The sequence below is a fragment of the Hypanus sabinus genome, chromosome X1, assembly GCF_030144855.1.
Source record: "Hypanus sabinus isolate sHypSab1 chromosome X1, sHypSab1.hap1, whole genome shotgun sequence".
Classification (NCBI taxonomy): Eukaryota; Metazoa; Chordata; class Chondrichthyes; order Myliobatiformes; family Dasyatidae; genus Hypanus; species Hypanus sabinus.
Genome location: NC_082738.1, coordinates 21478837 through 21495971, shown reverse-complemented (window position 1 = coordinate 21495971; position 17135 = coordinate 21478837). Strand labels below are relative to the sequence as shown.

The window sequence follows — 17135 nt, the reverse complement described above, 5'->3', positions numbered from 1 at the left end:
AACCTTGTTAGAGCTTGTCTAGGAAGGTGGTGGTATGGAAGTAAATGATAACTGCTGCAGGACATTCCAAAGCTGATAATGCATTTCCAATCAAGTGCATGAGGTAGAGTTTGCAGAGAGGATACAAGTCCTTGTTGAAGGTTCAGAGAGCTGCCAAAAAAAAACACCCTTGAGTAAATCAAAACAGAATAATTTTTTGGATATTAAGAGAATTGAGAGATTATAGGAGATATAAAAGAAATCAGCCATGATCTCATTGAATGCACAGCAGGTAGAAGGGGCCAATTGCCTGCCTTCACTTTTTTTAACCACCACAGTTATTTTGGCAGCAGTAACGCACAAAATTTGAGTAGCTTGTGATCTGGCAGCATGAACATCAATTCCTCCAACTTTAGGTAATTTCTCTTCCCTCCCCCAACTCTCCTTTTCCATTCCTCTTGCTGGCTCCTCTCTTACCCCTTCTCCTCACCTACCTATCGTCTCCCTCTGATGCCCCTCCTCTTTCCCTTTCTCCCACGGTCCACTCTTCTCTCCTTTCAGATTCCTCTTCCTTCAGCCCTTTGCCACCTATCACCTCACAGCTTCTCATTTCAACCCCCCCACCCTCAACCACCCACCTACCTTCACCTATCACCTAACTTGTATTCCTCCCTCTTCCCCCCTTCCCCCACCTTATTCTGGCTTCTTCCTCCTTCCTTTCCAGTCCTGACGAAAGGTCTCGGTCTGAAATGTTGAATCTTTATTCTTCTCCATGGATGCTGCCAGACCTGCTGAGTTCCTCCAGCATTTTGTATGCAGTACTCAATGTCTACAATTATACTTCTGTTGTTTCTAGCAAGCTTTGATCTCAGTGCCATACCTTTGGGAGTGATAAAATTTGGCTATAGGTGTGTAAGTGGTGGTAGGAAGGCAGAAATGGGTAGGAAATTATGACTAAATGTCTCCATTTTGTGTCTGGAACAGTAGGTGGAGCACACTGAAGCTTTGATATTCACATCAGAGTTCTGCAAGAGGCAGAAAGGGAATATACATTTTCAGTCTAATTTCTTCACCAGCTGTTTGTTGCAGTTTAGGTTCATTAAGCATTCCTTGTCTTTTTGTAAATTAATTCACAATACTTAAGGTAAAATGACCATCAAATGAAAAATGCTGCCATTGACAGTAAGCACATCTAGTCAGGTGAATTTCCTTTGTAAAGGCAGATTCTGTAGAAAAGATGGTTGAAAGATTGGGAGAGATTGCAAAGCGGGTAAGTGTGTGGTAACTGGCAATCTGCCTTCCGATGGTGGAGCAGAGTAAGTGAAAGTTTTGGAATACATGGCAGAAGATCTGTATGAAGAGGAGGGAGTTAAAGGCTGGGGCAAGGTTATTTAGGTTGAATTCCAGGAATAATGGTGCATGTGTGGGTTTTTGGTAGAGGTGAATATGTGAGACTGAGGTCTGGGTTTAATCAAGAATGGACACAGGAAAGACATTGATGAAACCAGTGCTCAAGGTAATGAATGACTTTAGTTTGAACAATACTTGGGGAAGAAGGTTGAACCATAATCGGGGAGTTTCAAAATTTTTATACATTGAATTAGTTATCAAGTAGAAGTATTATGCACATTGTTAATAACAATATTGAAAGTCATGAATTGAAATAATGTAATTTCTTTGAATGTAGCTCTTTTTTCTCCTTTTTATGACTGGCCAAATGTTGTGCCACAACTTCTGAGTATCTCTGATTGCAACAAAATATTTTGGATTACTTGTTTATAAAAATGGAAAGCTGAACATAAATGCAAGGTGAAAAACTTAGCCACGCTAGTGAACAATGCTTTCCTTGATGGTTGCTGTTTGCTGTACTGAACTGAAACTTGAAACCTGTCCTCTCCTCACCTGCTGATCTCTGGTTGAAGCATGCAAGCTGCACACTGCCATTTATTATCATTTAAAAAGAAATGTTTGAAACTCTACTAATTTCACTTTAACTGCTTGCAGCCTACCACTGAAATAGACAGCAAAAAGAAACTTTCTGGCTCCCTCCTGGTTTCCATGGACCAGTTGAATGCGTCTTTTGGGAGGAAAGATAGAGCGAATAGTGTTTTAAGTGTTTTGACTAACACACTGGAAGGTATGTAGAATGCATGTTTTCTTCATTTCTTGGTGGGTGAACTTCAGGGGGTTAAAATGTGTCTGCTATTCAATAATAATGGTGCCACTCTGTTCTTGCAATGCTTCACAATGCAAATGGTGCCATCTTAAGAGAATCCATTTATCCGTTTCTGTTTCTAATTGCTGCTCAAACTTCTGAACTAAGTATATATAAGATAATAGTTTTACAGTATCAAATTGCAATCAACAGTGAGTTTGTCATTCACTCAGCATTGGCTGCTCTTGGAAGCAGAAGTCAATTGCCTTGTTCTTTCTCATAGATCCTATGAACTGAGAGAGTTGCCATCATTTCAAGCTAGCAAGGTGATGTCTAATAGGACAACCTCAGTGTCAATACTTGAGTGAGAACAGACCAGTAATGGCATTGTTTTATCCACATGCAGATGACCTGTCATTAAAATATAGCACCTAGTGAGCTAGTTTGATTTAAAAACAGCAGATGCACCAAATCCAGAATGCTTTCAGTTTCAACGTGTTCAGGCATTTAATTGATAAGAAGCCATCACACAAAGGTAGTGCAGTTTCTCAAGTTGGTGATTCTTCCTTTGCTTCTGTTGTCCAGTATAATAACCCACATTTTTGCCCTTAGTCCCTACAATTGCTAATTTTAGTCATGCTGTTGTGGGCTGTACTGAAATGAAATCCCACACTGACTGCAAGCATCATAGCAGCACTAACAAATGCCTCAGAATAGACTCGACCTTTATGGATGCATTGTGAGAGAAACTTTAAGAGCTAGTGGAGCCAATACAGTGATTATAGATAAAGGTGGCTAGGGTACAGTATAGTGCAATTCCTACTCTTTGACTTGTTGCAGTATTTTTAGCTGGACTGACTCTGGGCTATTCCTGGATCCTGGATTAGATCTAAAAATCTACATTTGAATTGAGTAATTTAAACAAAAAAGTCCTCTTATTGAAATAATGCTGCCTTGTAACAAGAATATTAGTAATTGTCTTGCCTTATTTTGATAATATTAAGCATGTACATTTTTGCAATTGATCTTGAGCATTATATTTTATTAATAAGGAAAGCCCACATATAGCTTGTAAAGCAAAGTCTACCTGATATTTTACTTTTGGTCTGTCTGTTGGGAGATGAGGAATATTGGCAAACTTGCGGATGGAGAGTCCAAGACGGAGTGAATTATTAGCCTGGAGAATTCTCGTCCTTGCTTCCAAATACTTACATGGCCTTGCCCTTTCCTATCTGCAACTTCACCTTGCCATCCAGCTGAGAATTTTGATTTCTTGATTGTCCCAAGGTCTAATTGCTCCACTATTGGCAGCCATGCTTTTGGCTACCAAGTCTGCAAGCTCAGGAATTCCCTCAAGTCTCTCTGCTTCAGTGCCTTTAATTCTCCACTTACAGCCATCCTCCATAACGAAGTTTCTTTCTCATCACTCGTCCAGATATGTAAAGTTTTGTTTGATAATCACTTCCGTGAAGTGCCTTAGAATATACAATAGTACAGCACAGAAACAGGCCCTTCAGCCCATAATGTCTGTGCTGGTCCTGATAAAACCCCTTCTGCCTGCATATGGTCCATATCCCTTCACTCCCTGCATATTGCATGTGCCTGTGTAAGAGCTTCTTAAGCATTGCTATTGTATCTGCTTTCATGTCCACCCTGGCAGTGCACTCCAGGTGCTTCTGTTAAAAGCTGATTAAACTTGTGTTGCTGTTTACCAGAATGTATTTACCACATTGACCTTCCATTCAATTCCATAAGTGTGCCTGCATATGCGTACTGTCATGAATACAATTTGGGTTCGTTAGGGCCGCACATTTCTCTGGTCAGAATCAATGTTTTACTATGTTATACAACTCCAAGTGACACGAAGTATCTGAAACGGTACCATGGAAAACCTTGGCCTATGAATTGCTTTTAATGATTTGTGCCCCTGTGTAGGATGATTAAAAAAAAATTCCATGTAGCTCCTACTCCATTAACCCCTGCTGGGACCGTGGTGTGTATCGATACAGAGAAAGGAAAGCACCTGGCCCAGACAGTGTATCTGAGCAAGTACTGAGGCCTTCTGCTAATCAACTAGATAGAATGTTTACTGACATCTTCAACCTCTCGCTTTGGCAGTCTGAGGTACCTACCTGTTTCAAGCAGGCTTCAATCATCCATCAATGAAGAAGAACATGGCTACTTACCTCATTGACTATCATCCAGTTGCACTTGCATCCACTATGATGAAGTGTTTCAAGAGGTCGGTCATGAAGTTTGTTAACTTCTGCCTGAAAAGTGACTTGGATCCACCTCATTTTGCCTACAGTCACAGCAGCTCAACTGTTTCATTGGCTCTTCCCTCAGCTCTGAAACACCTGGACAGTGAAAGTGCATATATCAGGATGTTCTTCATTGACTGCAGCTCAGCATTCAACACAATCATCCCCTCAAAATTTATCACTAAGCTCCAAGACTTGGGCCTTGGTACCTCCCTGTACAATGGGATCCTTGATTTCCTCACATGCAGACCTCAGTTCAGATTGGCAACTTCTCCTCCATGATCTCCATCAGCAAAGGTGCACCACAGGGCTTTGTGCTTGGCTCCCTGCTCTACTAGTTTTACACTTATGATTGTGTGGCTAAGTCATATTTAATGTCATATTTAAGTTTGTTGTCATTGGCCGAATCAAAAGTGACGGTGAATCAGCATATAGGGGGCAGATTGAAAATCTGGTTTAGTGGCGCCTCCACAGTCTTTCACTCAATGTCCACAAAACTAAAGATCTGATTATCGACTACAGGAAAAAGAAGTCGGAGGTCCATTAACCGGTCCTCATTAGGGGATTGGAGGTGAAGGGGGTCAGTAGCTTTAAATTCCTTGGCGTTAACATACCAGAGGATCTGTCCTGGGTCCAGCTCTTAAGTGTCATTGCAAAGAAAGCATGATAGCACCTCTGCTTTCTTAGAAGTTAACATAGATTCGGCACGTCACCAAAAACTTTAGCAAACTTCTACAAATGCACAGTGGAGCATATCCTGACTGGTTGCATCACGGCCTGGTATGGAAACACCAATGCCCAAGAACAGAAAAGGCTACAGATAAAGTCCTCCCCAGCACTGAGTACATTTTCATGGAGCACTGCCACAGGAAAGCAGCATCCATCAAAGACTATTCAGTTCATGTTCTCTTCTTGCTACTATCATTGGGCAGGAGGTACAGCAGAAGTCTGAGGTCCAACATCACCAGGTTCAGAAACAGTTATTACCCTACAACCATCAGGCTCCTGAAGCAGAATGGATAACTTCACTCACCACTACTCTGATCCTACGACCTCCAGGCTCACTTTCAAGGACTCGTTATAACTTGTGTTCTCAGTATTATTTTTATTTGCATAATTTATCTTTTTTAATTTTGTTTTTATTTATTTCATTTAGAGACACAATGCGGAGTAGGCCCTTCCAGCCCACCAAGCTGCACTGCCCAGCTATTTAACCCTAGCCTAATCACAGGACAATTTATCATGACCGATTAACCTACTAACCGGTACGTCTTTGGAATGTGCGAGGAAACCGGTGCATCTGGAGGAAACCCACACATTCACGGGAAGGATGTACCAAATTCTTACAAATGGAGTCAGAATTGAACTCTGAACTCTAGCGCCCAAAGTTGTAATGGTGTTTGCAGATTGGTTATTTGTCAGTCCTTGTATAGCTTTTTGTAAAATTCAGTTGTATTTCTTTTTTCCTTGTAAATACCAACAAGAAAATGATCTCAAGATAGTATATATTAATATATGCATTAATTGATCACATGGGTGTAATTGGGTGGCCAGAAGGGCCTGTTACTGTGTTGTATCTCTAAGGGAAGAAAAATGAAGTAAAATAAATATTACTTTGAACTTTGAGATGACAGAATCAAGCATTGTTACAGTGACTTGCCCTTAACAATAAGTTAGGTGTGACTCAGTGCTAGGAAAACTGCCACCAGATGGATCAAAACCGACAAGATGAGTTGGTCTAAATGCTGTCGCTGAGAAAATAAACTATGGTTTTAAAATGCTTCTTTCCTCTAGCATACTCCACCCCACCCCCACCCCCAGAACTGTATACACAGTTCACTTCCATTAAAGCTGGGGTTAGCACTCAAAGCTAGGGTCCTGCCGAAGGGTTTCGCCTGAAACATTGACTGTACTTTTTTCCATAGATGCTGCCAGACCTGCTGAGTTCCTCCAGCGTTTTGTGTGTTTTAGCACTCAATAATTTTAGGATACCTAGACAGGTTTAAAAAGTTTCAAAGGTCAGAGAAATGTATACAATATACATCCTGAAATGTTTTTTCTTCACAAACATCCACCAAAACAGAGGAGTTCCCGAAAGAATGAATGACAATTAAATGTTAGAACCCCAAAGTCTCCCCCAGCTCCCCTCCCTCCCACGTGTAAGCAGCAGCAAGCAACAATCCCCCCCCTCCACTCCTCCCACACCACCAGCAAAAATAAAGCATCGGTACCTGTCACCGAGCACCCAAGCATGAGCAAAAGCAACAGTTAAGACACAGACTTGCAGTACTGCAAAGACTACGTTGTTCACCCAGCATTCGACATACCACAGTGTGTGTGTCTCACTCTCTGTCTCACTCTCTGTCTCACTCTCTGTCTCACTCTCTGTCTCACTCTCTGTCTCACTCTCTGTCTCACTCTCTGTCTCACTCTCTGTCTCACTCTCTGTCTCACTCGCTGTCTCACTCGCTGTCTCACTCTCTCTCTCTCACTCTCACTCACTCTCTCTCTCATAAAGGAGAATGAGCTGTCTCCGTTTCACAGCAAGAGGGGAGACATAACAAACAACTTGCTGGTTTACGATGTTAAAAGTTCGTTGTGTCACTTTTATCGAGTCCTGTGCCCAAAGATCTTGAGTCTCCGGGCACACAGCCATAGATATTCCAACTCCTCCAATGACACATGGGTATCCTGCCATGACAGCAACCTTTGATCCGCCCCTCTCCAGAGCCCCGAGATCCTAGGCCTCCAAAGCCGAGCCATACTCTTAGACCGAGTCATTAGACAGGTCCCATTCCCTCAAAGAACTGTAGTCAGTGTGTAACTCCAGGTCAGGGTCTTCAAAAGAACCCTGAAAGGGAAAAATAAAGATATTAAAGATGGAAGTAGAGCTGTTTCCAAAGATGCAAACAAAGGAGTTGCCATTTAGCGCCACCATCACTTCTTATTCAACAGCAGATAATGAAGATCAAGAAGTTTGCCTCCCCCAGAGTCGGTCACAAAATTTTGCAATCCAAGCTCATTTCTTTGTACCAATCAGAGTTAATCAAACTGGGCAGTGTAGCAGCTTTGATGCCACGGTAGCTTGAAACTAAAGAGTACTTCCGACAGCCTTTCTAGCAGTCTCCTTGCTGGAAATATACGTCTGAACATTGGGCAAGGACAGTGCATAACGTGCTGTGATTTCATCCAAGGTAAAAATCAAATTATGTAGGGTCTGGATTCTTTGTGTAAACTGGTGGATGAGGGGCTTTCAGAGCATGACCAAGGGTTCAGCATGGTAGCACAGTGCCACTCCACTGCTGTCTGGAAGGAGTTAGTATATTCTCCCCACAATTGCATGGGTTTCCTCTGGGTTTCTCCTACACATTCCAAAGATGTATGGATTAGTAGATTAATTAATCACATGGATAGCGTTGGCTCATTGGGCTAGAAGGGCCTGTTACTGTGCTTTATCTCAAAAGAAAGAAAATAAGACTCCATATGCGATTCTTTCAACCCAAGAGCAGTTAATTATATGACAATACATTCTCAAAGCAACACTCATCATTTTGCAGCCAATATTAAATGCACTAAAAATGAGCACAGCCTGTCTGGACTTGACGCAGAGTTTGTGATTGTTTGGATTATTAGACATATGTCAAAGGCCAATTAAAAGAAATTAAATTTAAGCAGAACAGCCATTGTTGGAGTGGGACAGGGTTAGAGTGGGGAACTGTGGCTTTGGTTAAGGTCAGGAGATGCAGTGTCTAGGCCAAGGTTTCTGTCAAATTTCTTTTATTTATCTATTAGTTCCTTGCTAGAGTACCAAGAACGCATCCCTAAGAAGTGATGTACTCCTCTTGCAAGATGTCGGAGACCTGGGTCCCAGTCTCCCAGACTGCTGCATCTGCAAGAACTCCATATAGTTGCAGCTCCTTAGAGATCATGTTAGGGAGCAAGAGTTGGATGGCCTACAGATCATTTGGGGAGAATGAAGAGTTCATAGACAGGAGCTACAGGGAGATAATCACACCAAAGTTGCAGGAGGCAGGTAGCTAGGTGACCGTCAGGAGAGGGAAAGGGAATAGGCACCCCTGTGGACATACCCCTAAATTGTAAGTACATCAGATTAGATACTGTTGAGGGGGAAGGGGTTACATCCAAACTGGGTCTCTGGCACTGAGTCTGGCTCTGGCTCAAGGGAAGTGGGGAGAGGAGGAGTGATGTGGTGATAGGGAATTCAATAGTAAATAGAACAGACAGGAGATTTTGTGGATGTAAAAGAAACTCGGGTGGTATGTTGCCTCCCAGGTACCAGGGTCCAGGGTGTCTCAGATTGGGACAATCTTTTGGAAGGATCGTCACCTGAGTCAGTGTGGTTGGAAGTCAGAAACAGGAAAGGAGCAATCACTGAAAGACGAGATGGCGCTGGTGAACTACAGCGATGTGCTGCAGGCAGCTTACAAAGCTTCTAAATATACTTCTGATTATGTTCACTGGAATCTGCAGCCTGTAATTTACCTTTAAGTAATGTAGTTTGGAACCATCTTAATGAGTTAGTGATTTCATTATCTACTTAAGGACTTGGTGGACTTAACTCTCAAGGGTCCAGGTGTGATACTTTTAAGCAGAAGATGGTACATCACCATGGCCATACGAAAGGGAGGGGAGAGCTCCAAGCTAGACTAAAAAGGAATGAAATTTCCTTTATCCAGCATCTTATTAGCAAATGTAGTCACTGGAGAACAAGACTGATGACCTACGGGAAGATTGCTGTATGGGAGTGAAATGCAAAATTGCTGTGTTGTGTTTCATGGAGACATGGCTCACTCTGGATGTGCCAAATACATTGATAAGACCTGAGGGCTTCCTGAGACATAGGATGGACTGGTCTTCTGATTTAGAGAAACCAAAGATTGGGGGACTGTGTTTCATGATAAACTCTTTGTGGTATTCAGACATGGTGGCTTTGTTGTACTCATGCCGCCCCCTTCCCCCCCCCCACCAACTTGAAGCATCTAACAATTAAGTTCCAACAGTTCTACTTGTCAAGGGAGTTCTGTCCGTGATCCTGACCACAGTTTCCATGCCACCAAAGGCCAATCTTAAGCAGGCACTCGAGATATTGAATGCTGCCAGCAGCAAGTAAACAGCCTCCCCTGATGCTTTTCAAATCATTGCTGGGGACTTCAATCAGGCTTGTCTGAAGAAATCTCTGCCCAATTATCATCAACATATAATTGGCAGCATCAGGGGTCCCATCTCATTCAATCACAGATATACTATGATTAGGATTACCTACTAATCCATCCCTAAATTGCATTTCAGTAAATCGGATCACTTGGCTGTCCTCCTACCCACCTACATATGGACAGAAGCTAAAGAGCAAGGCTCCAGAGATGAGGACAGCAAAGAGGTAGTCGCAGGAAGCAAAGGAACGCCTGTGGGATTGCTTTGAGTCGGTTGACTGGGCCACATTCAAGGACTCATCTGAGGATCTGAATTAATATACCACAGTTGTCAAGGACTTTATAAGAACAGTCATAGACAAATATATCTGCACAAAACCTTTCAGCGTCTTCCCAACTAGAAGCCCTGGATGAACCAGGAGATCAGCGATCTGTGAAGGGTCAGATTAGAGGCATTTAGGTCTGGCGATCAAGTAAGATACAAGAGGTCCAGGTACAATCTCCAGAAAGCCATTGTCAGTGGCAATTCCAGACCAAACCTAAATCACTGAAAGGTGCTTGACAACTGCGGCAGGGCTTGAATGTTATTACCACTTTAAAAGTGAAACCAAGCGACATAGATGACAACAAAGCTTCATTCCAGATGAACTCAATGTCTTCTCTGCTTGCTTTGACCGTCAAAACAAGGAGGAACATTCACAAGCTTCCGCAACCCCCGATGACCCTGTGATTTCTGAGGTCAGTGTGAGAGCATCCTTCAGGAGGGTGATTCTATGGAAAGCATTAGGCCCAGATGGGGTACCTGGCCAAGTACTTAAGACCAGTGCTGGTCAACTGGTTGGAGTGTCCACCAAAGAATGAATTTCAGGTTGTATATTGTACGCATTTCTCTGATGGTAAATGGAACTATTGAACCTCTCACTTCAGCAGACTTAAGTACCCACCAACTTCAAGCAGGCTTCAATTACACTGGTGCTTAAGAAGAACAAGGTAACCTGCCTCAATGACCATCATCTAGTTGGACCTTCACCTCTGTGATGAAGTGTTTGGAGAGGTTGGTGATGAAACATATCAACTCCTGCCTGAGAAGCAACTGGGATCCACTCCAATTTATTTATTGGTGCAACAGATCTACAGCAGGTGCCATTTCCTTGTCTCTTTACTCAACCCTGGAATATCTGGGCAGCAAAGATGCACACATCTGGATGTTCTTCATTGACAACAGCTCAGCATTCAGTGCTATCATCCCATAAAAACTAATCAACAAGTTTCAAGTCCTTGGCATCAATAACTCCTTGTGCAATTGAATCCTTGATTTCCTCACTGCAGACCCCAGTCAGTTTGGATTGGCAACAACATCTCCTCCACAATCTCCATCAGCACAGGTGCACCACAAGCCTGTGTCCTTTGCCCCCTGCTCTGCTCACTTTATACTTGTGTTTGTGAAGTTAATCATAGCTGTAATGCCTTATTTAAGTTTGATGATGATACCATTGTCTTTGGGTGGTGATGAATCAGCATATAAGAGGGAGACTGAAAATCTGGCTCAGTAGTGTCACGACAACAACTCAGTGTCAGCAAAACCAAGGAGCTGAGTATTGACTTCAGGAAGAGGAAACCAGAGGTCCATGAGCCAGTCCTTATCAGGGGATCAGAGGTGGAAGGGGTCAGCAACTTTAAATTCCCTGGTGTTAACATTTCAGACGATCTCCCCTGGTTCAGCAAATAAGTGCCATCATGAAGAAAGCACCACAGCACCTCAACTTGGAAGTTTGGGAAGATTCAGCATGACATCTAAAACTTTGACAAATGCCTATAGATGTGTGATGGAGAGTATATTGACTATTTGCAACACGGCCTGGTATGGAAATACAATTGCCTTTTCATGAAAAATCCATCAGAAAGTAATGGATCTGGCCCAGCCTTCACGGGTAAAGCCCTCCCCACCATTGAGCACATCTACAGGGAGCACTGTCGCAGGAAAGCAGCATCCATCATCAAGGACCCCACCACCCACGTCATGCTCTCTTCTTGCTGCTGCACCCACACTATCAGGTTCAGGAACAGTAATTACTCCTCACCATCAGGATCTTGAACCAGAGAGGATAACTTCACTCACCCACTACTGAACTATTCCTGCAGCCTATGGACTTGCTTTCAAGGACTCTGCCATCTCATGTTTTTGATATTTATTGCTTTATTTATTTATTATTATTTTGTATTAGCACAGTTTGTTGCCTGTTAGGTAAGTTTTCATTGATTTTATTATGTCTCTTGTGTTCACTGTGTCTGCTCACAAGAAAATGAACCTCGGGGATATATGTGGTGACATATATGTACTTTTGATAATAAATTTTCTTTGAACTTTGAATTCTGAACTCTGTAGACCCTCAATTACAACAGCAGCACTGAGGAACAGATTGGGATGCAGATTTTGGAAAGATGCAAAAATAGCAGGGTTGTTGTCATGGGTGATTTCAACTTCCTTAATAATGATTGCCACTTCAGTGAAAAATATTTAGAGGGAGCAGAATTTATTAGTGAGCCCAGGAGGGATTCTTGACTGAATACGTAGACAGGCTGACTAGCGGAGAGGCCATATTGGATCTCGTACTCGGCAATGAACCTGATCAGATGCCAGATCTCTTGGTGGATGAACATTTCGGAGACTGACCACAACTCCCTGACCTTTAGCGTAGCTTTGCATGGGGATAGGAGCAGATGGTATGGAGAAGTATTTATTTGGGGGAGGGAGAATTAGGATTCTATAAGATAGGAATATGGGAGCGTAAATAGGGAGTCAATTGTGCTCTGGGAAATGCACGATGCAACTGTGTGGGTTGTTTAGGGAGCACTTGCTTGGGTTTCTGGGTAGGTTTGTCCCATTTAGGCAGGGAAAGGATGGTAAGGTGAAGTAGCTGCAGTTGACAAGAGATGTGGAACATTCAGTCAAAAGGAAAAAAAGCATACTTAAGATTTAGAGTGCAGAGGTCAGAAAGGGCTCTGAGGAGTTGCAAGGTATACAGAGAAGAGTTTAAGAAGGAACTTGGGAGAACTAGTGGAAGAGAGGACGTCACTCTAGTCTAAAAGTTCACCTGAGGAAGCATGGATTTCGACTTCCAATACCGACTATCTTGCTGGCAAACATACAGTCTCTGGTAAATAAAACTGATGATCTTTGAGCTAGAGTGCTGTACCAGAGGGACATTATGACCTGTTGTGTTTTTTTTTTGTTTCATGGAATCTTGGTTAGCCCCTACCATCTAGATGCAGTGGTACAACTGGCTGGCTTCACAATACACCATCAGGATAGGACTGCTGAGTCTTTCAAAGGCAGAGGAGGGGGGGGGGGTAAGCTTCATCAATCAACTCCTTGTGGTGCGCAAGCGTGCCGGTGCTATCCCAGTCCTGCTCACCAAGCAATCAAGTGTCATTTATTTTATCTGCTGCGGGAGATTTCAGCAATTATCTTGGTAGCAGTGCACATCCCACCTCAGGCCAGTGTACAGCAGGCTCTAGACAAACTGAGCGACATAATCAACAGGCATGAAACAGTGCATCCTGATGACTTCCCCATCATTTTGGGGGATTTTAACCAGGCCAGCTTGAAAAAGTCTCTAAGTAATTATTACCAACAAATCACTTGTAGTACCAAGGGAAACAACACATTGGATCATTGTTACATCACCATCAAGAGCACTTGCTGTGCTATCCCACGCCCACAGTTTGGAAAGTCTGATCACCTGGCTGTACTTCTACTCCCTGAGTATAGGCAGAGACTGAAGACTGCAGCACCAGCAGTGAGGACCAAGAATGTATGGACAAGGGGTGTGCAGGAGTGCTTATAGGACTGCCTTGAATCAGTCGACTGGACTGTATTCGGGGATTCATCTTTGAGTCTGAATGAGTATGCCACAGCTTTCGCTGACTTCATTAAAAACCTGTGTGGATGTGTGTGTGCCTGCGAGAACTTTCTGCACATAGCCAAACCAAAAGTTGTATATGAGCCAGGAGGTTTGTAGTTTGCTCAGGACTAGATCTGTGTTATTTAAGTCTGATGACTTAGGTCTGTATGAGAAAACCAGGGACTTGCCGAGGGCTATTTCAAGAGCTAAGGAATGATTTCAAATGAGGTTGGAGGTGAAATCGGATGCACGCCAACTCTGGCAGGTTTGCAGGATATTACTTCCTACAAAGCAAAACCAAACATCGTGAATGGCAGCGATGTTTCACTACCAGATGAGCTCATTGCCTTCTATGCTCATTTTGAAAGGGAGAATAAAACCACAGCTATGCGGATCCCTGCAGCATCCAGTGACACAGTAATTTTTTGTCTCAGAGCCCAATGTCAGGCTGTCTTTCAAGAAGGTGAACCCTTGCAAGGTGTCAGGTCCCGATGGAATACCCGATTAGGCTCTGAAAAAAATGTGCCAACCAACTAGATGTTCAAAAATATTTTCAATATCTCATTGCTACGGTTGGATGTTCCCACCTGTTTCAAAAGGGCAACAATTATACCGGTGCCCAAGAAGAGCAGCGTGAGCTGCCTGAATAACTATCCAGTAGCACTTGCATCTATGGCGATAATCTATACTTTGAGAGGTTTGTTATGGCTAGAATTAACTCCTGTCTCAGCAAGGACCTGGACCCACTGCAATTTGACCATCGCCACAATAGGTCTACAGCGGATGCAATCTCATTGGGTCTTCATGTGGCCTTGGATCACCTCGACAGTACAAATATCCATGTCAGGATGCTATTTATTGATTACAGCTCAGTGTTAAACACACAAAAATCCTACAGTTCTGATTGAAAAACTCCAGAACCTGGGCCTCTGTACCTCCCTCTGCAACTGGATCCTCTTCTTCCGAACTGGAAGACCACAGTCTGTGCAGATTGGAAACGTCATCTCCACCTTGCTGACAACCAACTCTGGTGTATGCTTAGCCCACTGCTCTACTCTCTCTACACCCATGACTGTGTGGCTAGGCACAGCTCAAATACCATCTAAAAAATTTGCTGATAATACAACTATTGTTGGCAAAATTTCAGGTGGTGACGAGAGGGTGTACAGGAGCGAGATATATCAGCTAGTTGAGTGGTGTTGCCGCAACCACCTTGCAGTCAATGTCAGTAAGACCAAATAACTGATTATGGTCTTCAGAAAGGGTAAGATGAAGGAACACACACCAATCCTCATAGAGGGATCAGAAGTGGAAAGTGTTCCTGGGTGTCAACATCTCTGAGGATCTAACCTGGCTCCAACGTATCAGATATACCAGGGAGAGCATTCTAACTGGCTGCATTATCTTCTGGTAGTGAGGGCTACTGCACAGGATCAAAGTAAACTGCAGAGAGTTGTAAGCTTAGCTCCATCATGGGCACTAGTCTCCATAGTATCCAGGACATCTTCAAGGAGCGATGCCTCAAAAAGGCGGCATCCATCATTAAGGACCCCCATCACCCAGGTCATTCCTTGTTCTCATTGCTGCCATCAGGAAGGAGGTACAGAAGCCTGAAAGCACACATTCAGTGGTTCAGGAACAGCTTCTTCCCTTCTGCCATCCAGTTTCTGAAATGATATTGAACCCATGAACACTACCTCACTTCATTTTTTTTTAAATTTCTATTTTTGCACTACTTATTTAATTTACTTATTTAATATCATATACTAATGTGACAGAACGTGTTGATGTTAAGAATGAGGATGGCTGAAGCATCCTCTATTTGGATAGACAAGTTCCCAGACCAGAAGGGATTGCTGAGCCATTGGCAGTGATCTTTGCCTCATTACAGGCCTCAAGAGTAGTATCAGATGATTGAAGACAGGCAAATGTTACTACTTTGTTCAAAAATGCTAATAGGAATAATGCTGGGAATGAGTCTTCTGTCAGTAGTGAACAAGCTGTTGGAGAGAATTTTTGAGACAGTATTTACAAGCATTTAGAGAAGCATAGCCTGGTTAGGGTTAGTCAGCATGGTTCTGTGAAAGGTATATTGTGCTTCACGAGCCTGATTTGAATTCTTTGTGGAAGTCACAAAACACATAGGAAGAGCAGTGGATCTGGTGTCTATGGATTTTAGTAATGACATGATTAGGTCATTCACAAAGTCATGAGGCATAGGAAATGGCTGTGAGGATGCAGAATTTCCTGGCCGACAGAAGGCAGAGGGTGGTTTTAGATTGTGTATTCTGTCTGGAGGTTGGTGGCCACTGATGTTCTGCAGAAGTCTGTTCTTGGGTTCCTGCTGCTTGTGATTTTTATAAATGACTTGGATGAAGAAATGGAAGGATGGGTTAGTAAGTTTGCAAATTGCAGGAAAGTTGGTAGAATTGTGGAGAGTGTAGAAAGTTGTTGTAGGTTACAATGAGACATTGATAGGATGCAGGCTGGGCTGAAAAGAGGCAGATGGAATTCAATCCAGGAAATGTGAAGTTGATACAGTTTGGAAGGCTCAACATGAAGACAGGATACAAGGTTGATAGCAGAATTCTTAGCAGTGTGGAAGAACAGAGGGATCTTGGGATCCATGTCCATAGATCCCTCAAAGTTGCCATGCAAGTTGATAGGGTGGCGAAGAATGCTTATGGTGTGTTGGGCCTTCATTAGTCAGAGGATTGAGTTTGAGAGCCAATAGGTAATGTTGCAGCTCTGTAAAACTTTGGTCAGATCACACTTGGACTATATTAATCTGTTCTGGTCACTTCGTTATAGTAAGGATATGGAAGCTTTAGAGAAGGTGAAGAGGAGATTTACCAGGATGCTGCTTGGATTAGAGAACACGTCTTGTGAGGAAAGGTTGAGCAGGTTAGGACTTTTCTCTTTGGAGCAAAGCGGGATAAGAGGTGACTTGATAGAGGTTCATAGGATGATAAGAGGCATTGATACAATGGGTAGCCAGCATGTGTTTTGCCAGGGCAACAATGGCTAATAAAAACAGGCAAGATTTTTAGGTGGTTAAAGGAAAGTACAGGGGTGATGTCAAAGGTAAGTATTTTGTTTACACAGAGAACGGGTGTGTGGAACTTGTTGCTGGGGTGGTGGTAGAACCAGATACATTAGGAACATTTGAAGGACTCTTAGGTGGGCATACAGATGGATGAAATAAAAAAAAATGGAGGGCAAGGCTTTGTGAGGATCTGACCAAGCACGTTGATGAAGGTAAACAGTCGATGTAGTGAATATGGATTTTAGCAAGTGTTAGCTAAGGTTGCCAGTAGGCTCTTTCAAAAAATCAGGAGGCAGGGGATCCAAGGAAACTTGTCTGTGAGGATTCAGAATTGACTTGCCTACAGAAGGCAGAGGGGAGTAGTAGATGGAGCATATTCTCCCAAGAGGATGAGAAATTACTTGATAGAAGTGTATAAAATGATTAGAGGCTGCCGTTTCTCTTTTCCCAGAGTGGAAACGGCTAATACAAGTGGGCATATTGGAGGATGATTGGAGGAAAATATAGGTGGGAGATTTCAGAAGTTTTTTTACACACAGAGTGGTAAGTGCTGCCCGGACTCGTGGTAGAGGCAGATACATTGGGAGACTCTCAGATAGGTGGATGGATGATAGTAAA

The 17135-nt window shown here is 43.0% G+C and overlaps 1 protein-coding gene across 11 annotated transcripts in view; it reads left to right on the top strand.

Annotated features, from left to right (window-relative positions):
• Positions 1-17135, top strand: part of LOC132384676 (sodium channel protein type 8 subunit alpha-like) — a 231184-nt gene that overhangs the window by 143552 nt on the left and 70497 nt on the right. For all 11 annotated transcript variants that reach the window (XM_059956036.1, XM_059956034.1, XM_059956037.1 and 8 more), the window contains one exon: positions 1984-2116. In XM_059956036.1, the coding sequence (XP_059812019.1) occupies positions 1984-2116 (133 nt within the window). The remainder of the gene's footprint in view (positions 1-1983; positions 2117-17135) is intronic.